General features: G+C 47.1%; 1 protein-coding gene across 5 annotated transcripts in view; it reads right to left on the bottom strand.

Annotated features, from left to right (window-relative positions):
• STX2 (syntaxin 2) overlaps positions 1–16,363 on the bottom strand; it is a 65,796-nt gene extending 49,433 nt beyond the window's left edge. For all 5 annotated transcript variants that reach the window (XR_005214022.1, XR_005214023.1, XM_037817091.1 and 2 more), the window contains exons 1-2: positions 16,252–16,363; positions 1,110–1,184 (exon numbers count right to left, since the gene is read on the bottom strand). Coding sequence is in view for 3 of the 5 variants with exons in the window: in XM_037817091.1 (XP_037673019.1) it covers positions 1,110–1,184; positions 16,252–16,281 (105 nt within the window). In the remaining 2 variants the exon portion in view is untranslated. The remainder of the gene's footprint in view (positions 1–1,109; positions 1,185–16,251) is intronic.
• Between the last annotated feature and the right edge of the window lie 9,353 nt (positions 16,364–25,716).

Raw genomic sequence — 25,716 nt, 5'->3', positions numbered from 1 at the left:
TCTTTTTAGAGTAAAGTAAGTTTTTGTGTCTAACAATTTAGTCTCATGTTTTTTTCTATAAGGCAAAATTAAGAACTAACATAAATACTTCAAATCCAATAACTAGACTTACTATAGGTAGGCAATAAATTTTGGTTGAATCTGAAAAACTGATAACTTGGAATATATTTTAGTAACATACTATATATTTTCAAACCCATGGGTTAAAAAGCCCATTTTAGACTCTTTATAGGAGCCTAAACCAAAGCTATTAGACTTAGATTCAGCATAAACAAAACCAATCCTGCAAATGACATGCTTCTTTCCTTCATGTTAAACAAGATGAAGGTGTTTGTTCTGTGACTCAATTTCAAACATTTAAATTACACAAAATGCGGTCAAGTCTGACTTGGGTTTAGGAAGTCACACCTGAGGGAAGCGGAGACCAGCCTCGGGGCAGAAGGGAGAGTGTCCCACCGGCCGATGCCGGAGGCGAAGCAGAGCTCCCACGAGAACAGACTGGCTCACAGATAAGGAATGACTCAGGAGACAAGACCCATCTAACCTGGAGACTGACGTTTTGAAATGTGGAAAACCTCTAAGGAGAGGGATTAAAAGTTCAATCAAAGACTTGAGAACATGGACAATTGGTGCTTTCTGATCCACGCGATCGGTGAGCACTGCGGGGAAGCAGGTCGTCCGTCCTCCAGGCCGCCCAGCGGGGCCCTGAGCCAGTCGCGGCTGCCGACGTCCACCTTCTCAAGGACCAAGGCCCCGAGTCTGCGGGCAAGAGCCTTTTCATCCCTACCCAGGGGGTCTCCCGAGGCCTGGCTCCGAGGCACCAAGGGAATCCCGGGAGCACCAGCAGGCAGCAGCGCTGGACGGGGCGCCCGGATTCGGGCGTGGGTCCTCTCCTCTGGGCTCCACCGTTCTCACCCACCCCTCCCATGTCTATCACCACCTTTTCAATATCATCTGACATTCTGATAGCAGTAAAAATTCCAGTGAACGTAGGCAAATCAAAGGATACCTTTAAATATACTGATGTTACTATTATTTCAAATTTGATAAATGTACAATAACAGTAATATAACTATGTTTAAAGAGAAAACAGTCATTAACTGACTTACCTGATGGAAGAAATCATCCATAAAATGGTCCTTTTCAACAATAATAGTTGTGTCTCCATCATCATTTTTCCTACACTAAAATGGAAAATATGAATAAACAGTAAATTCAAACACAAAAGTAACACAAAACCTACACGATATCAAGTAACTCAGTTGAGCACCAAATTGTAACAAACTAGCAGTTCCTACTATCTATGACAATTTTCTTCTGCAACACTTTCAATAGGAGAGATTACAGCTCCCAGGGGGAAGAGGAGGGAGCCCTGGGGAATAGCACAACTAACCTCTGAGAAAAAAACAAAAAACAAAACAAAACAAAAAAAACTGGATTTTTTAGAACTAAGCAATTTAGAATTATCTGTTTCGCTGTGTAAGTCAACATAGCATGTACTGTTTTTATCTTCAAGAAGTGAAAATGCTTGCTTTGCATATTTTCTATAAAGGTAAAAAAAAGTATTGACACTACTGGTTAACTTTTCTAAAGTACCTAATAATTTTCAAAGTATTTTCACATATATTAGCTAGAGTTCATCATTTTTTTTCTAAATGAGTACCTCCCAGTCATACCCGCACTAATAATCAATAATCAATGAACACAAAGACTTTAATAAGAAAAATCGAGAAAGAAAACAAAATAGTGGTCACTGGACTGAGCCAAAATGATATTATGTCTTAGAAATCAGGTACTATCCATTTAAGATAATGTCAAAGAACAAAGAACCAGGAGAGATTCTAGGTCCACGGTTCTCAAACAGGGGTGAGCATCGCAGTGACCAGGAGGGCTGGCAGAACGCAGATTCCGGGTGCGGCCCCAGAGAGCTGGCCTCAGCAGGTCTGGGTCTGGGAGGAGAACCTGCATCCCTAGCACGGGCCAGGGGACACTGCTGCCACTGCTACAGGCGCCTGTTCTAGACAGTCAAAATAATCAGAGAAGTCTCAATCAGGATGAAAAAAATGTTGTTTCAACTAGTAGGGAGAGGAGACAAGAAAATAAGACCTCAGGAAACTGACACCTAAATTACACAATGTTTATTAAAGACTTCTGCTGCAGAATCCACTAGAGAGAGATGCGAGATGGGAAAGAGAAGAAAAGAAAACCCATCAGAAAGCCCAGGGGAGGAAGCTGTTTTGAATGGTCCCCTAGGGACACGCCAGATGAGTCAGCACAATTCCAACCCTGTAAAAGCTGAGGCAGCATGTAGTTCAGGAAGTCTCAAAATTGTTCAGGAAAATCAAAAGGCCTTTACCCACAGCAAGTCTGAAGCATGAGCTTTATGGATCTACAGCAAAGGAATAATTTGGAAACAAAATTTTACTAAAATTTAGCTTAGAAACACCTGCAAAATACAATAAATGTGCTAAGAAAACACTCAAATCCTTCCTGTGTGCTATCCAGGACCCACACCAAGGTAAAATCGATTTGGCCTATAAAACTGCTTCAGTTCCTTGGCTGCTCAAGCAAATACCAGGCAAAGAGATGGTTTAAACAACAGGAATTTAATGGCTCATGGTTTTGAGGTCAGAAAAAAGTCCAAAATCAAGGTAACGCTTTTTCCCTGAAGACTGTGGCGTTCTGGGGCCGGCTGCTGGAGACCCTTGGTCACTGGCTTTTCCATCACATGGCCACGCACATGGCGGCTCTCCCGGCCTCTCCCTTCTCTGCTGGGTTCCGCTGAATTTCAGCTTCTTACTTTGCATGGCTTTTTCTCTTTCTGCTGAATTTCACGCTGCTTATGAAGGCCTCTAGTAACAGGACGAAGCCATCCTGACTGAGCTGGGCCACACCTCAAATGAAGTAGCCTCAGCAAGAGGGCCTACTTAGGAGGGGCTCACATCCACAGGAACGGGTTAGGTTTAAGAATGTGTTTTTCTGGGGTTCATACAGCTCCAAACTACCACAAAAACTATATTAATCTCTTAATTTCTATTTTGAAGTCTTTAAACATCATCTTCTTTTACCCTGGGGCTTCTTCTGTCTGTACATAAGCCAAATCAGTTCATTAAAGTAAAGCGAAAAGAAATGTGTTTCTTTCAGCTAGACAGAGATGAGCTCGCTTGTATAGGGGCTTTTATGAGAAGAATATAAAGGTGAGGAGACACAGGAACAGCTAGCCAAGGCAGTCTTCAAGGAAAAATAAACCCACTTACACGGGGTGACTTGAGACCCTCCCTTGGGTAAGGCAGGGGACCAGCAGGCTCTCTCCCAGCTGTGCAACTGCGTATTCTGTTTATACTGACTCCCTGGGCATCCATTTTGAGCGGTTTTCCCAATAGCACCCTGAGTTACAGGGAGCCAGTTCCCTGCTCTCACCCGATGCTATCTGCTGAGAAAGATGCCTGGAGCTAAAGAGAGCTGCTGCTGGAAACGTGTGGCTGTGCTAACAGCCAACCAAGGGCCAAGCCAAGCCGTCAAGCACAGTAGGAGTCCAGTGGGCTGAAAAAGCAAGGCTTTTCCTCTTACTCTTTCCGTGTAAAAACAACTTCAGCTGAAAGAAAGAACGCTTGTCAGGAGCCCAGGATCTGGATTCTTACTCCTTCCAGCAGGCCATGAACTTCTCCAAGCTCAGTCTCCTGTCCATGAGATGGAGGGAACACATGTCCCAGCTCCTTCCAAGACAGGGGTCAGGCTAAAGCATCACCGGTGTTTCAGGAGGCTTGAGAAGACATACACATGAGGTGGTGTTCTTTTTCTAGGGAGCACCTAAACTGACAAAGGTTTCAAAACCATTGTTAGCCTGTGGTCTGAGTTCTAAGCAAAGCAGAACTTAGGGCTGACTGCAGGCAGGCAGGAGGCCTCAGAAACCGACGTCCGGTCCTCTCAGGCATCCATGTCACTACAGAATAAGATGAGCCGCTACGGTTCTGGGCACAGAGGCTTCGCAGCCTGGCACACCCCTACCAGCACCCTGGAAGAGGTGCCCCTCAGAGAACTGAACAGTGAGGAATGTGCCCAGGCCTCATGGCTAAGAAGTGCCAGGGCCAGCACTTGAACCCACCTCTGTTAGGCAACAAAAGCTGCCACCTTAACAATTATGCTACGTTGACTCTCAAAAATCCCAAGTGATCATTCACTAAGGCTCACGATGGTTGAGCAAAGTAAAAGGGACTTTGCACACATGTGCCTGTTGACTTTTAACATCCCCTGTGCTGAGGAGGCTGAAACACTGCAGAATGAGCCAAATGCCCAGGATCACACAGCCAGAAAATGCAGCCTTGTCCTCCAGAACCACTTGTTCTTAAAACTGCAGAAGCGTGCCTCCTCCGAGCTTAAGCTGGACTGCAAATCCTTCTGCCCCAGCACTCCAGGCCCAGCGGGCCCACTCGGCCCTCCTCGGACCTCAGATGGTCTCGAGCTCCTCGCCGTGGCCTGTGCCCCGTGGCCTGTGCCTGTGACCGTCCCTCCTCTGGAGACTGAGCCCACCAACCAAGGTCCCCCCACCTCCCCTCCCCATTACAGCTCATGCTAAACTCTCTTGTCTCTGACAGCTAGAAAATTCACTGTACACTCCTCTTGCTTTGGGATTTATTCACACAACTGTGGGCACTGTGGTTTAACTATTTTCCTGTGGTCATCTGTCTCTCCCTGGAAGGAAATGATGGTGTGCTGTACAGCCCTGGGTCTGCAACATCACAGCCTGCCTCACGGTACAAAGTACCGACCTGCTGGGAGTACCACACACGCATGGCGGGAGGGGCGGGGAGGAGGGAATGTGTGGCACAGCGCCAGCGAGCCCACGGATGCCCATGCACGGGAGAGGGGAAAGGAATCTGTGCCCCCATCTGTCACCCCACAGCTCTCACTGGGTACCTCACCACTCTGACAGTAATTCTAGAATCAGAGATGTCTAGTTGCTGTTTGTTTTAGTTTTTGTTACGGAAAACTTCAAACAAAAGTAGAAGGAATAGTATAATAAGCCGTCAACACGCCATTACCCAGGTTCAGCTGCCATCAATCTGCAGCGCCTCCTCTCACCTGGACATCCCCCCACCTCCCACCCCACTCCACCCCAAGACACTGGACCCCACAAAGACGCCTATTCTACCTGTAAGACATGGCCCCAAGCTAACAACTGCACTTTCTTTCCACTAAAGAAACTTATTTCCATGCTGAGGCGAGATGGTCTCCAACATAAGACTCTCGCTGAGGAAAGTCAGTACTTCACTAGCTCAGTTCCCACATCGCTCACTTACTATACTCCACACAATGGCACCGAATGAACAATCACTAGAGAAATTAAATTCCTCTTCTATTCTTTAAAATTCATTTGTCATGAATGATTTTTTCCTTAACCAAGTCATTCACTTGCTAGTAAATAATTCCTGTGCTTCTCTACCTGTAGACAAAATGACTAGGAATATCCTTTTTCTATTATGTTATTTTTATTCTTATATTTTAATCTTTTACTTGCTTGTTTGATATTAGGGAACAGGCCTGATACTACTGTGTCTGCATTTCCATTTCCATTCATAAAAAAAGAAACAAAAAATAATATTAATAAACACAGGCTGTCATCCAAAATCAATGATATTTTTGGCTTCATGCCCAAGCTACATTGTTCTCTGTCTTCCGTGAAAACCCATATTGACTTTTCATGCTAAGAGAGTAGACTTGTACAAAAGCCTCGTCAATGACAGCATATTTATTATAAATAAAATGATTTGTGGCAACACATTTACCAAATTCACTGGGGAATACTCTCCCATAAAACAAACTTGATTTCTAAAGTTTCAAAGTGAAGGAGAAACATTCAACTATACAGAATCTGATTCTGTTAAATTTTAAAAGCAGCATAATAGGAAAAATACAACTCTCCCTATGTGACTACTATCCTCAGGAACAGGCAAGCTTCTATGTTTGGAAATAATTTAAAAGATATGAATACTTTGCCAGTGGAATGCTCGCTATTTAGAATTCAACAAAGCTGAACTATCACAATTAGTAGACTCCAAAGCTGGACGAAAAGCAGACCTTTTTCTTCTATGTTGCTGTCCATATCCATATACACTAAGGGCCTTCTATACAATTATAATTGTGGGGAAATAAATCTAAGAAATTACTGCCTTGACATAAGTACTGTGGTTGTGGTACCTTTGCTGCTAGAATACATTAATTTATTTTTCCAAAATTAAATTACTTGCATATAAAAGAGAAAGTCGCACCTGTGATTCAGGGAAGAACAGACTGTTGGCCAGTTTGTGACTATGGCCCCAAAGGTGACACTGGTTTTTCATATTTTCATATAATTATTTCTATATCCTATGGTAAAATGTTGTATTTGTCCATGTTTTAGTGTTTTTATTAGTGTTTTTGCCTCCTAGCTGCTAAAACAAACACCACACAATGGGCTGGCTTAAAGAACAGGAGGTAACGGGCTCGTGGTTTCAGAGGCTAGAAGGGCTGGCTTCCTCTGGGGGTCGGTGCCGTCCAGGAGCCGGCCATCTTTGGGGTACATGGCGATGCACATGGTGGCGTCTTTTCCTTTCTCTTCCAGGTTCTGTTGACTTCCGACTTCCGGCTGCTCCCCGCGGCTCCTCTTTCGTGTCCAGTTTTCTTTGCTTATAAGCACTTCAGGTCTACTGGATGAGGGCCACCTCACTCAGTTTGGGCACCTAAACTAATAACGCCTTCAAAGGTCCTCCTTCCAAATGGATTCACACCACAGGGCCAGGGCTTGGGATCTGAACATGCCTTTCGTGGGGGCATGATTCCATCCCCAACAATCTGCCCTCCGGACCCCCAAAAGACATGTTTTTCCCACAAGTAAAATACATTCATTCCATCACAGCATCTTAAAAGCCTTAAGTCATTTTAGAACAATACTAGGTATTAAGTCTTATCAAACTCAGTTATGGGTGTGGTCCGTCCTGGGGCAAAGCTCCTCTAACGGCCTTGTGAAACCTAGAAAATGAGCTATCTGCTTCCAAAATACAAGGGTGGGGCAGGCATAGGATAGACATTCCCCTTTCAGAAGGGGAAAATGAAAGGAAACCTGGGGTCACAGACCCCAAGCAAGTCCAAAACCCAGCAGGACAAACTCCATCAGATTTCAAGGACTGTGAGTCACCAACAGATTGACGCTTTGTCCTCCGGGCTTGCTGGAGTGGCTGCAGCACCTCTTCTAAGCACTTCGGCAGCGGCCATGCTCTCCCCGAACACTGGGGTGCAGGCCCCACCATCTCTGAGCACTGAGGCGGCAGGACTCTCCCTGACAAATGGGGTGCAAGGCCTGGCCCCTCTGAGGGCAGGGGTGGACCTGCCCTCTCCACACATGCAAGTGGGCCCACTTGCTGCCCTGAGACCTTGACTTCCATGGTTCTGCCCCGAAATCATTCTTCCTTCAATTTGTCCCTTCTCTGTCCCTTGCAGTCCAGGCTGGTAGTCGTTCTGCTCATGTACATTTTGCAAAACCTTGTTGGCGTTGTGTGCAATTCAAGCAGATCCAAACCACCAGACCAGAGAACCTGCCACAGATCCTTCCTGACTTCCACTGAGATGGCCGACTGGACCCACGTTCAGTCACACCCTCTTTAGCAAAGGGTTGTTCAATTAAACCCTCTCATGGAGCCCTGTCCTCCGGGGACTCACTTCCAGAAAGCTCAGGGAGGTGTCTGATGCGGAGCTTCTGGCTCTAGACTCAGCAAACTCTTCTGCATAGGCTCAGAATTTTCCAAACCATTAACTGCTGGTTTCCTTGTGCTCAACAATTTGATCCTTGGTTTATCTCCTTCCTCTCTCTTTTCACTGCAAGGAGAAGCCAGGCTGCACCTTCCAATGAGCCTGGGAATCTCTTCAGCTAAATATCCATGTGTTGCTTTCAAGTTCTGCCTTCCAACCAACATCAGAACCCAATTTTGCCAAGTTCTCTGCCACGTTATAAAAAGGATGGCCTTTCTTCCAATTTCCAATGACACAATCATCATTTCCTTCTAAGGCCTCACCAGAAATACCCTCAACATCATATTTCTACCAACATTCTGCCAAGATGAATTATGTATTCTCTAAGATGATACCAACTTTCTCTATAGCTCTCACTCATTTTTAAGCCCTCACAATTTCTCCAGCCTCTACCCATTACCCAATTCCAAAGTCGTTTTTCACATTTTTAGGTATTTGTCACAGAGCACCTCACTTTCTGGGACTAAAAACTGTTTTAGTTTCCTAGCTGCTAAAACAAATACCATCTAGTGGGCTTAAACAATGGGAACGTGTTGGCTCGTGGTTTCAGAGGCTAGAAGGCTGGCTCCCTCCCAGGGTCAGTATCTTTTGGCTGACTGGCAATGCTCGGGGTTCCTTGGCTTTTCCATCACATGGCGGTGTCTTCTCCTTTCTCTTCTAGGTTCCACTGACTTCCCGCTTTTTGCTTCTCCTTCTATGTCCAATGTCCTTGGCTTACAAGGACGTCAGCCATATTGGGTTAAGGCCCACCCCCCTTCAGTTTGGGCACCACTTCATCAACAGCACCTTCACAGTTCCTGTGTGCAAATCGGTGTGCATTCAGAGGGCCAGGGGTTGGGACCCCAACAACTACATGCTTGTCTCCATTGACATTATCTAAGTACTCTTCTGCAGGGACTTGGACTTGATATAAAGGGTACTGTACTGCACAGATTCTTCTGCAGTTTTATGTTTGCTTTCTCTGAACATATGTTTAGAGACTTCTCCGTGTTGACATGTGTAGCTCTCTCTAGTGTTATGTTCAACCCCACCCATTCATTTTAACTGCAGCATAGTATTCCATTATGTAAACCTGTCACAATTTATTTATAAATGCTCCTATTAGGTGCCATATTTTGTTGTTACCAAAAATACAACAAAACAACATTTTTATACATATCTCCTTAAGTACATGTTAGGATTTTTCTGAGACACATACACCCAGTTAAGGACTGCTGAGCCACGGGGTCTGAGCATCTCTAAACTCACCCAGTGATGCTCACTTGTATTCCAGAGAGGCTGTGACTGGTCCGTCCCCGCCCCCCCACAGCACACTGCTGGGCTGACTCAGGGCCACGGGCCAGCGTGGACACCCAGCCCTCACCGGCCCAACATGACTCTCTCTCCCAGGAACAAGGATCAGAACTGAGAGACTGCGGACTCAATTACAGCTTGATGTGGGAGGCATCTGAACTTGGGGCCATGGGTCACAGAGAACAACCATAACCCACTGGCAGACAGAGAAGTGAAGCAGCTACAGCAGACACAGAGAGCAGGTAGCCAGAGCCAGAGCCAGAGACAAACGCAGGGAGAAAGAGGAGGCATGAGGAAGGAAAGGGAAAGAGTGCTGCAGAGAGCAAAACCAAACCCTGGGCCAGGAGTCAGGCTGCAGTCCGCTCCGTTCATCCCCGCACACACTTCTGTCTCCATCTCGGCATCCATGGGTCGCCATCTGACCTGGACCCAGTGGCCCCCGCCCTCATCCTTGCCCCACGAGAGCTCCATCTGCACATGGCAGCAGAGGGGCAGAGCCCCTCCAGGGCCTCCCCAGTGCACTAACGAAGTCCACACTCCTGCATGGCCTGTCTCCCCCCTTGCTCACATGGGCAGGCAGAGGTGGCACCCTTCTGGTGGACGCACCCCTGGCTCCCACCCCAGGGCTCTGGACTTCAGTGCTGTGCCCGGAATGCTCCTCCCAGACCGCTCCACGGCAGGTCCTTCCTGCCGCTCAAAGCTCAGCTCAGAGGGCCTTCCCCGTCGCCCACAGCCTCCCCAGCCCCCTTCTCTGCACCTTTCACGGCACTGGTCCAGTCCCTGAGCTGTTTCCTGCCATTGCCCCATGTCGCGTTTCAGGAGAGCAAGGCCTTTCTCTGACTTTCACAACAGTCCCCGCACACGGAGAGTCGCGCCCGACTGCTGGATGAGCGAAGGAGAGCAAAGAGAAGGACACTCAGCAATGAGGGCGCAGGGAAAGCGCATGCAGACACACGGAAACCAAGATGCACAGAAAGAGACACACAGGCCTGATGAAGCAGGCACCAAGCGGGCAAGACACAGGTCCTGGAGGCCGCAGGCCGCTTGCCTGTCCTGCTCCTCCCTCCTGCGGACGGACTGACGGCGCTTCCTGTGGGGAAAGCCGGGCGACACCACTCTGCCTCTTCATAAACCAAACCCCCTCTGCTTTGGCTGAAGAGTTTCTGTCCCTCACAACCAAAAGCACGTGGGAGGCAGCAGAGCCCTCTGCTGTCTATGTTTTCCTCCCCAGGGGCCCTCTCCAGGGAAACGCACTGGTGCTGGGCACTGAGGCCCGGAGCCAGGTGACCGCACAGCCCTGCCCGCAAGGCCGCCGAGCATGGGGGGGGGGGGGTGCGGCGCAGCAGGAGGGCACAGCTCCTGCGCTCAGACACCCCAAGACAGAGGACAGTGAGACCCGGGCAGCCTGAGGCCAGCGGTGTGGCCAGAGGGAACGGCCCCTCCGGGGCTCCCAGGAAGCGTGGGCAGGAGCTGCCGCCCGCACAAGGGCCCCAGCAGGAAGGAGGCTCCACAGGAAGCCCTTCCAGCTATCAGGTATCTTTTAGATTGTCTAGTCCTCAAATTTAGAACAGACCTGAAGTTACAATGAAGAGCAACTAATCTGTGGAAAGTTAGAGGTTTTGCTACCTCAAAAAAAAGAGAAACATTATGAAATTAAATGGGTGTATTTTAGTCAAGAAACTATGGATTCCAACTTTGGAAATTGTTTGCATGATAGTAAACTATGAAAAGTTAGCAGGACTGAATAAATTCTAAACTATAAATATATATAAAATTATAAATAGACTGAAATCCTTAGTGTTTTAGTGTTTAGAAAAATAAGTTCTTATGCTAAAAACTAGTTTCTGAAACTTTACTATATTAATATTCTGAGCTACACACATATCTGAACTGTCAAAAAAGTAACTTTAAAAATATCAGGGCACCACAAAAATACAAACAACCCAATCAAAAACTGGGCAAAGGACTTGAATAGACATTTCTTCAAAGAACATACACAAATGGCCAACGAGCACATGAAAAAACACTCAACGTCATTAGCCTTTAGGGAAATGCAAATCAAAACCACAATGAAATACCATTTCACACACACTAGGATGGCTATTTTTTTTTTTTTTAATGGAAAATAACAAGTGTTGGTGAGGCTGTGGACAAACGAACCCTCATGCATCACTAGAGAAACATAAAATGGTACAGCCACTGTGGAACAGTTTAGCAGGTCCTCAAATAAACATAGAATTACTATATGACCTGGCAATTCCACTCATAATTATATATCCAAAGATGTGAAAGCAGGGACTTGAACAGATGTTCACAGCAGCATTATCTACAATTGCCAAAAGGTGGAAGCAACCCAAGTGTCAATTAACAGCAGAATGGATAAACAAAATGTGGTCTATCCATACAATGGAATATTATTCAGTTGTAAAAAGGAATGGAGTTCTAACAACTGCTAAAACATGGATGAACAGTGAAAATATCATGTGGAGTGAAATAAGCCAGAAACAAAAGGAGAGATATTTTATCATTCTACGTAAATGAAATACCTAGAATAAGCCAATTCATAGGAAGTTAATTAGAGGTTACCAGGGACCAAGAGGAAGGGACAATGGGGACTTATTGCTTAACTGATAAACAGCTTCTCTTTCGGGTAATGAAACAGTTTTGATAATGGAGGGTGAAGACGGAAGTAATCAATGCCGCTGAACTGCGCACTTAAGAACGATGAAAATGGCAAATTTTATGTTATATATACATGTTACCACAATAAAATATATTTATATACATATATCTAGGCAGAGTTTTTCCTATCCTTTAAAAATTATATTTGGCAGTTCATCACTTTGATCTGAGGAATCACATAAACCATTTTCCACAGAGGCTGTTCTGTTTTTACATCCCCAACAACAAGGCATGGGGGTTCCTATTTTTCCACGTCTTTGCTAACACTTGTTATTTTCCATTTTTAAAAATAACAGCCACCCTACTAGGTGTGAGGTAGTATTTCATTATAGTTTTGATCTGCATTTATCTAACGGTTAATGATTAAAAATGATTTTATTTCTCTTAGATCTATTAATGATTAACACATTTATTATCATGCACATAATTCCCACAATTGGAATCTACAGTTTCTTTATTCTTAACTATAATAAATATTTGCTTGCAAACACAAATTTTAAAAAACAAAATAAAAACATTATCTTCTAGAAGAGCTGTCCTGTTTGATTCACCGGGCCACCCTCCGCTCCTTCTCCCGAGGATGTGTGCGTCCCTGGCAGGTGCCCAGTTCCTCTTCGGGCCTCCCTGCACCTAACACCCCACCAGGACTGCTAGAGGGTGGATCCGTCACTTCTTGTCCTTCAGAAACAACATCTCTCTGCAGGGACCAGGAGATCTTGGGCAAGTCAATTAAGCTTTCTGCACCCAAACGAATTAGTTGCTCAAAAAGAGAATCGTACATCCACATGCAAAGTAATGATGAGCTTAGATCCCTACCTCTCACTGCATACAAAAATTAACCCAACAACCTGAATATGAGAGCTACTACTATAAAGTTCTTAGAGGAAAACACAGGGAAATACCTTTAGGGCCTTATATTAATCAACGGATTCTTAGATTTTGTACCAAAAGTACAGGCAATGAAAGAAAAAATAGATAAATTGGACGTTGTCAAAATCAAAAACCTCTGTGCATCAAAGGACATTATCAAGAAAGTGAAAAGACAACCTACAGAATGGGAGAACATATTTGTAAACCACATATCTGATAAGGGTTTACTATGCAGAATATATAAACAACTCCTACATCTCAACAAAAAGACCACTCAATTTAAAAATGGGCCAAAGATTTGAATAGACATTTCTCCAAAGTTGATATTCAAACAGCCAAAAAGTATAAGAAAAGATGCTCAACATCATTAGCCATTAGAGAAATGCAGATCAAAACTACAATGAAATACTACCTCACACCCAGTACGGTGGCTGTTATTTTTTAAAATGGAAAATAACAAGTGTTAGCAAAGACGTGGAAAAATAGGAACCCCCATGCCTTGTTGTTGGGGATGTAAAAACAGAACAGCCTCTGTGGAAAATGGTTTGGTGATTCCTCAGAAAATTAAACAGAATCACCATATGACCTGGCAATTCTACTTCTAGGTATGGAAACAGAAGAACTGAAAACAGGGACTCGATTAGATTCTTGCACATCAGTGTCCATAGCAGCATTATTCCCCATAGCCAAAAGGTAGACGCAACCCATGTCTCTACGAACACATGAATGGATAAAATGCCACACAATGGTATTCAGCCATAAAAAGAAACAAAGTGTTGACACACGTTACAACACAGATGAACCTAAAAACATGTTGAGTGAAGGCAGACACAAAAAGACAAATACTGTATGATTTCTCTAATACAAAATACTCAGAAAAAGCAAATACATAGAGGCAGAAAGCAGGATAGCAGCTCCCAGGGCCTGGGGTGGGGGGTGGGGGGTATTGCTTAATATGTACAAGTTTCTATGTGGGGTGATGAAAATGTTCTGGAAATAAGAGGTGAAAGTTACACAACCTGTCAAAAGTACTTATTGTCACAGAAGTGAGTACCTAAAAAGTTTAAATGATTTTTATGTTATGTAGACTGTACAACACACACACAAAGAGATTTATTGGTTAGAAGAAGCTAAATCTATGTTTGAAAAATTGTATGAACAAACTGATTTTTAAGTTCTTTCAAATAATGATCAATGGTAACCTTCTCGGGAGAAAGCATTAACAGATAATACAGAAAACTTTTGGTAAGCATCACAAATATTTCGTTAGTGTGGATGTTGCAAGCGAGGCATTTTAACTACCAAAATTAAATATTAAAATTTACCTAGGGAAAAACACCAACCATTTAGAAACATGATTGTGAACAGATATTTAACTACTACAGGTATTACTTGAAAAGGACATATTTCTTGGAAAAATATATTTAAACTTTTATATCTGGTAACTTTAAGATTGGTTTTTAAATGTTAAAAGTTATTAAACTTTAAGTATTTCCAATTTAATTTTAACTTAATATTTTATACTAGGGAAAAGGTTGCTTTTTATAACTTCCCAAAAATGTTTAAAAACAAACCTAGTAAATATTAACAGCACTTATAATTACATAGCACTTCCCCCTCCCACCTTCTCCCAGAACTTCACAGATGTTAGATAATTTTATGTTTCACAACTACCCCTATGAGACAGACAAGTGAGATATTATTATTCCCATTTTATTTACAGAATTTTTGAGAAGTTTAAAAATGACTTGCCCATTTTCTGGTTTCTACAACCAGAAGCAGAAACTCCCACTAATTTTCTCTCCAGCTGCTCAGTCCCTTCAACTAAAAGAGGATGGTGTTAGACTAGGTAGGTCACTTCTAGCTCTAAAATTCTACACAAAGTATGTTTACATATTGTTACTAACATTCCAGTAACAGTGGAAATATACAGACACTTCAAGAGTGATCATTCCCTAATTTAATTTTTGCTGATCATGCAGAGAAAAAGCATTAATATATTTAATATATTCTCTGGACACCACTTTCTCTTCCCCAATAACACATAAATCTGGCTGTTATTTGCTAAAATCGGTACAGCTCTCCAGTTTGCTGCCTTTGGCATTTCCTCATTTAGGAAATATTTGAGCTCCTACCACATGGCACTGACAGATCCTCTATAGGATGCGATAACACAGTAGGAATTTGTTCTGTGTAGTATCACATTGACCAGTAGACTGCAGGGAAGGTCAACATAGTAGACGAGGAATAAAGGAGGAAGGGAAGAAAAATCACTATGAAAAGGCTTTCTTGGAATGAGGATAGAGGACAATTCCCACGACACGAAAGACAGATTCCTAGCCTCTCTCAACCTGGGCTCCACTGGAACCACAGAACACGGATAATGATTTGAGTGGTGACTTGTTTCTATTCTCCCAAGGGTGGTACGTTACCAGCTCCCTTCTAGAGAGGTTAACTCATGGCATGCAGCTGACGCCCCAGGGCAGCAGGGCTTAGCACCCCTGGTCTGAGGCTGCCAGGTCTTCTAAGGACAGAGGCTGAATCTGCGTACTGGCTCACGAAATGGGGAGCACTCAGCAGGAACGGGCACTTGCAGTTTTAAGGGAGCAAATGTCATTATTTTGATGGCCTAAAATATTTCAACTCTTGCACATTCTATAAACCCCCACTCTAGCTTCCCCCATCAGCATCTCATTCTCCAAAATGTCATCTTTCCACAGGTAGAATGCATAAGAAAAAAAAAAAAAAAATTGTTCCATTCTTAAACGGACTGCTTTTCTCTTACAGAGATTTGCTGTAGTTCAGGGGACGATACCAGGTTCAGAGGACTCCACTAGCTGGGTGGGTTAGGTGTATAAAGAATAAACACAGTCCCAGTTCGATCCTCAAGGGAAACACTAGAAACAAGCTGCTGGGCCTGCCCTACCCTCTCCCCAGCATCCAGCATCCTAAGGCTCCATATTCCTTCTGCACTGACTCCGCTCCTATCTGCTGAGCTCCTAGTGTGGGCCCGGCCCTGCGTTGGACACGCGATGAAACGGTGAGGGGGTGGGGGGACAAGCCCCTGCTCCGGGAGCTGACATCCGCTAGGGTGGGGCTGCACACATAATTCCTGGCTGCCTTGCGAGCAGTGCAGAGAATCAAGCCCGGGACGTGAGCGAGTTACTTTAAGGCCAGCAGGAGAGGGCCAGCTCACAAAGATCTACCTTCCCCAAAACGCAGCTCCCCATCTGCTGAGATGAGGGCAAAACCCTGCTGCCCCAGCGCTGTCAAAAGAGGAGAGGCGATCACGCCCGTGCAGGCCGGCGGGGAGCAAACGTGCGGCAATGTGCGCCGCTGGGCGTGCGGGTGCGGCAGGGGCCTGAGGACCCGCTGCCCTGGGGGGCCGGGAGCCCGCCCGCCGCGGCGCCCCGAAGACCGCCCGGGGCTCGGGGCTCGGTCTGCGGACCCTGGAGGTCGCTGCGAGCTGCGAGAGACGACCCTGCAGGGGACCCCATTCCCGCCAGGCGCAGGGGCCCGAGTCCCGAGGGGGCGCCCAGGCGCAGGGGCCCCGCCGCCGCGCCCCGCCCCGGCCGCCTCCGCCCTCCGAGAACCGCTACCCGGCCGCCCGCCGCGCCTCACCGCCGTCAGCTCCGGCAGCCGGTCCCGCATCCCCGCGGGCCGGGCGGCGCGCCCCCGCCGCTCAGGCCTGCCCGGCGCCGCTCCCCGCCCGGCCGCGGGCCCTCGGGTCGCCGCGTCGCCGCCTCAGCCCCGCCGCGCCCTCCCCGCCCGGCCGGCGCTGCCACGGCAACCGCGGCCCGCCCGCTCTGCGCATGCCCGGCCGCCGCCGCGCTCCCCGCCGGGACGAGCTGCAGGAGGCTTCCCGCGGGAATGCCGCGCGCCCGAGGGGCGGGGCTGGGGCGGGGCCGGGGTCTGAGGGGCGGGGTCAGGGGCAGGATGGGTGTGGCCAGGGCCTGGAGGGGCGGGGCCGGGGCCGAGAGGGGCGGGGCCAGGCCGCCGCCTGCCCTGGTCAGCTGGACTTGCATCTGGACGTGCATCTGCTTTGCCTCAGGCCCGAGCCTCCTGGAGCTGCCTAACAGAGTATCACAAGTTGAGTGGCTTAAACCAACAGGAGCTTACTGTCTCCCGTTCTGGAGGACAGATGTCCAAAATCAAGGTGTCTGCGGTCCGTGCCTCCCAAGTCTCTGGGGGGAATCCTTTGCATCTGGCGTTTGCTGGCGATCTTAGGTCACCCCAAGCGGCCGGGCCGCGAGGGTCCCGGGAGGGTCCGGGGGGTGCGCTCGGGACGCAGGGCCAGGGCAGCGGGGGCGACGGGGACCCAGCCCCGAGGGACCTGCTGCTCCGCCGTCTCCTGCAAAGAAATGGGGAGCGGAGGCATCGCCCTCCCGGGCTGGTTCAGTGCAACGCCTGCAAGGAGCTGAGGCTGCGCCTTTCCCCCTCGGAGCAGGGCCTAAGGGACCCCGCAAGCCCCGTCCTCCTCCCCCCCCCCCCCCGCAAGCCCACCCTTCTCACTCAGTGTGGAGTGGGGGCTCTCTGGGGAACCCAGTCCTGTTCTCCTGAGGTTTGAACTCCTGCTTTTATTGTAAAATGCATGGCCTGCCATTCTGGGCCCCTGACCTCTGGCTTTGTCCTTCTGCTTGGCCCTGCCCGGCAGCTCCTGCCCTCCTCTGTCCTACAGCATGTGTGTGTGTATATATTTTAATTATTTAATAGAAACAAAGACAAAAATAAACCATTTGGTGCTGCAGCGCCAGTGAGGATCCCGGAGGCCGGCAGTCTGAAGAGAGAGGAGGAGATGCAGGGCTGGCCCGGGGCGAGTTCCCATGAGGACAGGTGGCAGCCAGTACCGGTGCAGCCTAGGCACTGGGGGCCGTCCTCATGCCCGGCTTCTTTCTGCCACCCAATCTGGCTTGTCCCTGCAGGCTGCAAGGCCACAGGCTGGCTGGGCATCCAAAGGCACCTCCTCTCTGCCTCAGCCCTGGGGGGGCACCAAGCACACCCAGGTGCCAGGGATGATGGGGCCCAGCCAACAGGAGGCCATCGCCCCTGACACCCAGCAGCCCCCTCCTGCCTGTTCCTGGCTCCCAGCTCCCACCCCTGCCTGGGGCCCCCACGGCCGCCACCCCACCGCTTTTTCTGTTCTCATTTTGCAAAGTCGCACAAGGAGAGAACTCAGCACAGGGCTTGGTTCTTTGGGTTTCTGCTTTTAATTTAATGATTTTTAAAGTGATGTTCCTCTTCCTTCTTTACACGTAGAGGCTCTTTACACTTTACACTTAGTAGAGGCTCATATTTAACCTCTACTTGGAAAATGATTGTTGCATCAGTACATTTTTTTTTTTTGCTTCTTGATAACAACAATAAAAATAAATGACCAATTTTGTGTTAACATTTTAAAAACAGAAAGGGCATGGGCCGGTAAGGTGAGGTGCACTTGCAGGCCGGCACTGGGATACAGTTCTAGAGGGAGAAGTGGACCACACACAATGAAACAAGCCCAGGAAAGTCGGGAGAGACCCTGGAGGAGATCTGAGGCAGGTGCCAGGGCAGATGTCTGGGCTCCGGGCCAACCGCAGAGCTAGAGGAACCAGGAAGGGAGGCCGTCACTTCCCTCCTGTGGGACACAGACCTGGGGAGGGACCGCCTGTGGGCAGGCTGGGTCTGGTGGAGCTGGGACCATCGTGGAGGGAGGGAGCTGGGGTCTTGGATCAAGCCCCCCACCCTTTCTTGAGGAAAGCTGACTGACAGAGGAATCAGTTCTTTTCCATAGACATTTTATAACCAAGATTTTATTCGTTGACTTTTTTTTTTTTTTTCACAAATAGAAACACTTATTCATTAGCACATCTGGCATTGGGGGGCTTTTGTGTCTGGGACTGTGTGCATGTGTGTGAATTATTTTTACGAAGTGCAATTTCTGAAGGCAACATTTTGCACATCTAACGTTTCTTAAGGAGATTTGACTCTTTAATCAAATTTTAAAGGAAGGGCAAATTTTGAAGCATGCATTTTTAGACATAATTTTATTTTCCTGACTCTTTCTCCCAAGCCTTATTTTCCAGGGGAAACTATTTTGCTGTTTTCTCTGTTACTAACCAGATTTGATTTTTCAGTCCATTTTTTTTAATTTGCACACATTTTACCATGTGTGTTTTAGCTGATTTTTTATTGCATACTACTTATTTCTGAGACTAATACTCATTGATTAAAGACTAGTGACTTGTATTTACTGTTTGCAGTAAAGAGCATTAGGAGGTCAAATCACAGGCTCTGGAGGCACAGCAGGGTTAAGGTGCAGAAGTCAACGTCTTTGGATTCAAAGGCATTATCACCAGTTCATGGACTGAAAACAGAGGCTTAGAGAGATGAATAATGTTGTGCAAAGTCGCACAGAGAGTAAACGGTGGAACTGTGATTCAAAGCATACCTGAACATTCATTCTTTTGTTCCATAAATGTATAGCCTACAGCCTGCCAGTCCTTTGTGGGCATCAGAGAGCTACAGCAGCACACAGCCTCAAAACCCTGCTTGGGAGGGCCTTACATTTTAAATTTGCCTACCTCATCATCCGTAAAGTAATATTGTCTATTTTTAAACTTGTAGCTATGTATCATGGTTTCTTTTGTGTATGTGTGTTTTCATTTTTTTGTTCTTTTTAGAGAAATTGTAGGTTTACAGAGAAATCATGAAGAAAATACAAAGTTCCCATATACGTTCAATCCTTGACATTAACGCCATGCATTAGGATGGTAACTTTGTTACACCTGATGAAAGAATATTATTACAATCAAACTAATAACTATAGTCTATGTTTTACATTAAATCTCATTGTGTTGTGCAGACTAATTTTTTTTATTTTAGTAACATAAATACTACCTAAATTTATCCCTCTTAATCACATTCAAATATATATTTCAGTGATATTAATTATATTCACAATGTTGTGCTACCATCACCACCATCCATTACTAAAACTTTTCCATCACCTTTTTAAATAGAAACTGTACAATTTAAGAATTAACTCCCCATTCCCTACCCCCATCCTGGCCCCCAGTATCCTATATTCTTGTTTCCGACTCTATGAATTTGTGGGTTTTAATTATCTCATATCAGTGAGATCACACATTATGTATCCTTTTGTGTACGGCTTACTTCATTCAACAGGATGTCGTCAGGGTGTACCATGCCTTCTTCATTCTAAGTGACGAAACCAAAATGGGCATCTATGGCTCATAAAAGTCCTGGGCTGCGCTGGTTCCAGGCGCTGCTTGGCGCAGGAGCTCAAATGCTGTGCTGCGGCTCAAGTGTCCTTCCCAGTCTCCCAATTTTACTTCTTTTATATTTATTAATTCCATTCTCAGACAAACTCTGCTATAACTGCACCCCTCACTGCATTTTTGTAGCTTTACTAAAATATAGCATTTTTGATCAAATTACATCCATCAACTTATTGACTTCAGTTTAAAATATGAAAAACTTCAGTGGCTGAGAGATTCCAAATGGAGCCGAGAGGTCACTCTGGTGGACATTCTTATGCACTATATAGATAACACCTCTTAGGCTTTAATGTATTGGAATAGCTAGAAGTAAATACCTGAAGCTACCAAACTCCAACCCAGCAGTCTGGACTCCTGAAGACAATTATATAATAATGTAGATTACAAGGGGTGACAGTGTGATTGTGAAGACTTTGTGGATCACACCCCCTTTATCTAGTGTATGGATGAGTAGAAAAATGGGGATAAAAACTAAAGGACAAATGGGGTGGGATGGGGGGATGATTTGGGTGTTCTTTTTTCACTTTTATTTTTTATTCTTGTTCTGGTTCTTTCTGATGTAAGGAAAAGGTTCAGAGATAGATTGTGGTGATGAACGCATAACTATGTTATCATACTGTGGACAGTGGATTGTATACCATGGATGATTGTATGGTGTGTGAGTGTATTTCAATAAAACTGAATTTAATAAAAAAAAAATATGAAAAACTTATCAAAGTCCTAAGTCAAGAGGGGGCCAGCATGCCACTCGTCTCCCCCAGTCCACGTCACTCTTGGCCTGTCTGGCCTCACTGCTTCCCCTACTCCCCACCAAAAACCAGACCCAAAGCACAACTAGAACCAAACCCAAAGCTTCCTGGTTTTTTTCTGTCTAGGCTGCTCTTCTCCAATAGATTTCTCATCACTCAGATCACAGCTCAAAAGGCACCTCCTCAAGGAGGACTTCTGTGTAGCAAAGAATTTCATCTTGCCCCAGAAGAGGTCCTGCCTTTGCCCTCGGCTCCTGAGAGACGGTCTTCATTTGCCTGGGGACCTGGGGCGAGCCAGACAGCAACAGAGTGATTTGGGGCAGAGAGGGTTTGGGGTCACGTCACACCCAAATGTATTAGTATGCACAAATGTATTAGTGTCAGCCTATCAGTTGACCAGTTACGCGGGCAGTCTGGCACGCCTACAGAATGGAGCCCCAGTGAAAACTCTGGATATAAGGCTTGGGCGAGATTCACTGGCTGGTGATACCAAGAAAAATGGGCCTTCAGATGCCATATCCAGGAGGTAAGCGGGGAGGGTTGGCTCCTCCGTGCAAAATCTATGTGCTAGACAAGAATAAATGGGCTCTGGGTGGCAAAAAATCACCACCACAGTAGCCCTCTCAATTCCAATGAAAATAAATTCATCAGAGCAAAAATGAGAAAGGTAGAAGCTGGGATCTTTTAATTGCATCGTGTAGAATGGTAATTAATTATCCTAATAAGGTCTCATCTAGAAAACACTTTCCTAATGAAAACTAACTGATGTCAGTGTAATTTTGATGAAAGATTTTTAGCCACATATGTTGCCTAGACCCTGCAGATAAGCTAATCTCTGAATTCTGGATATGGCAACTGTTTCAGTTTGCTAAAGCTGCCAGAATGCAAGATCAGAACTGGGTTGGCTTTCCAACAGGGATTTATTAGTTTACAAATATACAGTTCTAAGGCCATGAAAATGTCCCAAATAAGGCATCAACAGGACGATACCTTCTCTGAAGAAAGGCTGCTGGCATCCGGGGTTCCTGGGTCAGATAGCAAGGCACATGGCCAGCGTTTGCTGCCCTTCGCTTCTGGGTTTTGCTGTTTTAGCTCCTGGTTTCAGTGGCTTTCTCAGCAACACTGGGGGCTTTCCTCTAAGCTTCTCCAGGTGTTTCTCTCTCTGAGCTCTCTCAGCTTTTTTCTGCTTTTATTCTCTTCATAGAGGACTCCAGTAAAAGGATTAAGATCCACCTTGAATGGTCTGGGTCACATCTCAATTGACCAAAAGGTCCCACCCACAACAGGTCCGTACCCACAGGGATGGATTAAAGAACATGGCCTTTCCTGGGGTACATCACAGCTTCACACCAGTGCAGTATCTAAAGGCCCAATCCCTGTAGTATCTCACTCAGAGAAACACAGCCCAAGAGTCAAAAGCAACAAAAAGTGATTCCAATCTGTACTAAGGTCTCCCAAAGAGTATTCAAAGTTAGAATTTATAACCCAGAGCAGCACTCTTAAAATCCTCTTTCAACGGTTCTCTTGCTTTCCATACCTCTTCTACTGTGGAGCTCCCAGAAAATCCTTTCTCTCCATACCACACCCAAACTTCCCACCAAAATGCCCCTCGTGGACACTCACATTGAGCGAGCACTCTCCTTCCAGCTCCTTTTCCAGCCGTTGGCCACCATCATTTTCATCACTCTCCATAAGCACTGACCCCTTTCTGGTGTCTCCCCATTCCCCCATTGATTATTCCAAAATATATAAAAATATTGGGAATGGGCAGATAACATTGAGCTGGCTACCAGCATTTTTCTTATCCAGACAGAATGAGGCTGTGAATATTGGCACACAATTTGTCATTTTTTCTATATTACATACAGGCAAATGCAGTCAAGATGTCTTTGGGGTGAAAACATCAACCAGGTCACTATGGCGGGTTCAAAACACTGTAGCAGCAGCCATACAGGGAGAGCCAAAGAAGTGCACGTTCCTAAGAAGAGAACCCGCTGGCCGGCAGAGCCTCCCCCTGTCCACTCACTGGCCAGAGAGTTCCGATCACAGTGTGCAAACGTGGCTCTGGGAAGCCCAACCCCAGTGGATGGAGACAGTTCTCAAAGAAAGAGGGGTCATCACACATTGGACTTGGCACTCTAAATGGTGCCCTTCCCAGCCTAGACCATAGAAAGGAGAAAAGGAAGCGAGCGCAACACCATTAGTCCCTCCCCAGGGTGCCCCATCCCTAATCCTGGAGCCTGTGCCTGCATCACTGAATGCCGCAAAAGGACTTGGCAGACTATGGACCTTCCTGCATTATTGAGGGTAGGCCAAATCTAATCGCCTGAGCCCCCAAAAGCAGATGACTTTCTCCGGCTGGAAGGAGAAGACATGAGGCAGAAGTGAGAGTCGGAGATGCAAGTGTGGGAAGGATTTGACTCACGGGGCTGGTCTGAGAAGCAGGGGCCTGTGTCCAAGGACCCCAGGGCAACCGCTGGGAGCCCCTGCTGACAGCCAGCCAGGAAATGGGGCTCTCAGTCCTAGGAATGCAAGGAGCTGGGTTCTGCCGGCCACCTGGATGGTCTTGGAAGCGGACTCTTCCTAGAGAGCCCCAACAAGAGCCCAGCTGGTCTCCACTTTGGGAGACCCCAGGCAGAGAAACCAGCGGAGCCATCCTCGATTTCTGACCTGCAGAACCATGAACTCATAAATCTGTGCTGTTTTAAGCTGCTACATTTTGGGTAATTTGTTACGGCAGCAAGAGAAAATGAATACACAATCATATACTAAAAATTAGATTTTTAGCACCTGGAGAATAAGGCATATATAGTGCATTGCTTATATATCCCTTTTAAGGAATCTTACAGGAGTGAATGAGTGAATGAGGCAAGGGTAGTGACATCTTCATCTGTGTGTCCTTCCACCCCCACTCATATCCAAGCTTTCGGTGGATGTGAACTGAATGAATCAGTCCCACTTTAGCCCCTGTGGAGCTGGAAGCAGTTCCTGGCCGGAGCTGAGCAGAGCTGAATTCCTGCTGGGAGGCGACAGAAGCCAGGTGTGGGAACCCACGGCAGAGGCCCACCGCCAGGGCTGTGGACACATCCGCCTCCACCCTCTCCTGTGCAGCCTAGTTATCCCCCAGATCTGGGGTTTCCCGTCTGACTCACTCACCGTCACACAGGGTCGTCTGCAGTAGCGTCGCTGCACACTTCAGAGCTCCAGCCCCTCCACGGCCCACCACAGTAGCGGCCCAGCCCTCAGCGCTGTGGGAGTCCTAAGAACGTGCTGGCGCTGTCGTAACAAATTACCCCAAACCAGGGGGCTGAAAACAAAGGAAGTTTATTCTCTCCCAGCTCTGGAGGCCAGAAGTCCAAGATCAAAGTGAAAGCAGGGCTGTGCTCCCTTGGGAGGCTCCGGAGCGGCTCCGCTCTCCCTCTCCTGGCTTCTGGGGGCCCCCAGTGCTCCTTGGCTTGCAGCCTCATCCCTCCATCTCCGCCTCCGCCCTCATCTGGCCTTTTTCTTCCTGTGCATCTCTGTCTCAAATCTCCTTTCTCTTAGACACCCGTCTACAGAATCCGGAGTCACTCATCTCCAGATCCTTAACTCAGTTCCATCTGCCAAGCCCCATGTTTTGGGGCCCACTGTCCACCCGCCGAGGAGGGAAGATGTCCTGGGAGTGGGTGTGGAAAACATGAAGGGGAAGCAAAGCAAGGACCTGAGCCCCCAACCTCATTCCTCCTCAGGCTCCTGCCCCCCTCCCAAGCTGCTGGGCACCACGTTCAGAGAACTGGTTTGCAGTGGGCAGCTGGGGCTTTTCTGGGCCACCAACGCCAGCAAGCTGGGAGGGCGGGGAGGGTAGCAGGAGACAGGGCAATGCGAGCAGCACCCCACCCAGGCCTGTACCCCCCACCCCTCAGCCTGCCCCACCCTGCTCCGGCCCCTACAAACTTCCAGCTCTTACTTCAGGAGGAGGAAGCAAGCCATGCTGGTCTGGCCGGGCCTTCCACAGTGGGAGGAGGGGCCTCAGCCGTGGTGGGGGCGTTTCCAGCACTGCGGCTCCACCTACAAGCCCCTCCACTAAAAGCATCCCCCACCTCTGCCCACAGCCCACCCTGGTGCCCCCCACATGGGAGCCTGGCGGCCCCGAGAATGAACACTCGGCTTTGCCCCGACCCTCTGCAGGGTGACTAGATCTCTTCCTAGACATGGCGGCTCTCTAACTTGTCTTTACCTCGGCCGATAGTTAGAGATCCATTTACATTTCAACCCTGCTCACACACGTGTGCAGACAGACACCTGAAACGGAGGACTTGTGAAAAACACCCTTCAGGGGCTGTACTCTGACGTTTTCTAGTCTTTCTTATTCCAAATCTTTTTTTTTTTTTAATTCTGGTTGTAACCCTTTAAATTTCTTTCACTACCCAACTAATGGTTTGCAAAACATGGCCTGAAGCCAGTACCAGGAGGCTTGCTTGCAGGACCCGCTATTGTGCCAGGTGCTACGTGTCCTTGTCTGTTCACTGCTTATGCCCTGTCCTCCCCCTGGCGTAGACGCACTGTGGAGGGAGGCGTTTGTGCCTGCCCCACCCACCCATGTACCCCCGACACCTCTCTGGGTGCCCAGCCTGTAAAAGGTGTCTAATAAACTTCTGTTGGATGACTGAGTGAGTGAGTGAACAAGCCAGGCTGCTACCTTTGCATTCATCCCTTCAAGAGAGACTTTAACTCACTGCCACGTGAATTACGGCAAGTGACAAGCTGGGACACTCACTTGGTCGGCGGGCAGAGGAGTGGCTCAGGTGGTACCACAGGCTCGCTCTCGGGGGGGCTCATCTGGCCTCAGATGCCTCAGTGAGGGCCTGTCGTTGGCACCGATGGGACACCACAAGGAAGCATGAAAGCTCCGAACAGTTCCCTGAGAACTGTGTGTTGACCAAGCAAGTTTCCACCTACTCTAAAATTCTGTGATTCTAAATCCATTTATTTTACTGGATTTAATGTAATAGTGGGGGAATTAAAAAAAAAATCCTTTCCAATTCAGAACTCTAAAGAAATGAGAATTATGGTGTTGACAA

Source organism: Choloepus didactylus, chromosome 23, assembly GCF_015220235.1.
Source record: "Choloepus didactylus isolate mChoDid1 chromosome 23, mChoDid1.pri, whole genome shotgun sequence".
NCBI classification, from domain to species: Eukaryota; Metazoa; Chordata; class Mammalia; order Pilosa; family Megalonychidae; genus Choloepus; species Choloepus didactylus.
Note: the sequence above shows the minus strand (reverse complement) of the source record. Positions and strands in the feature narration are given on the sequence as shown.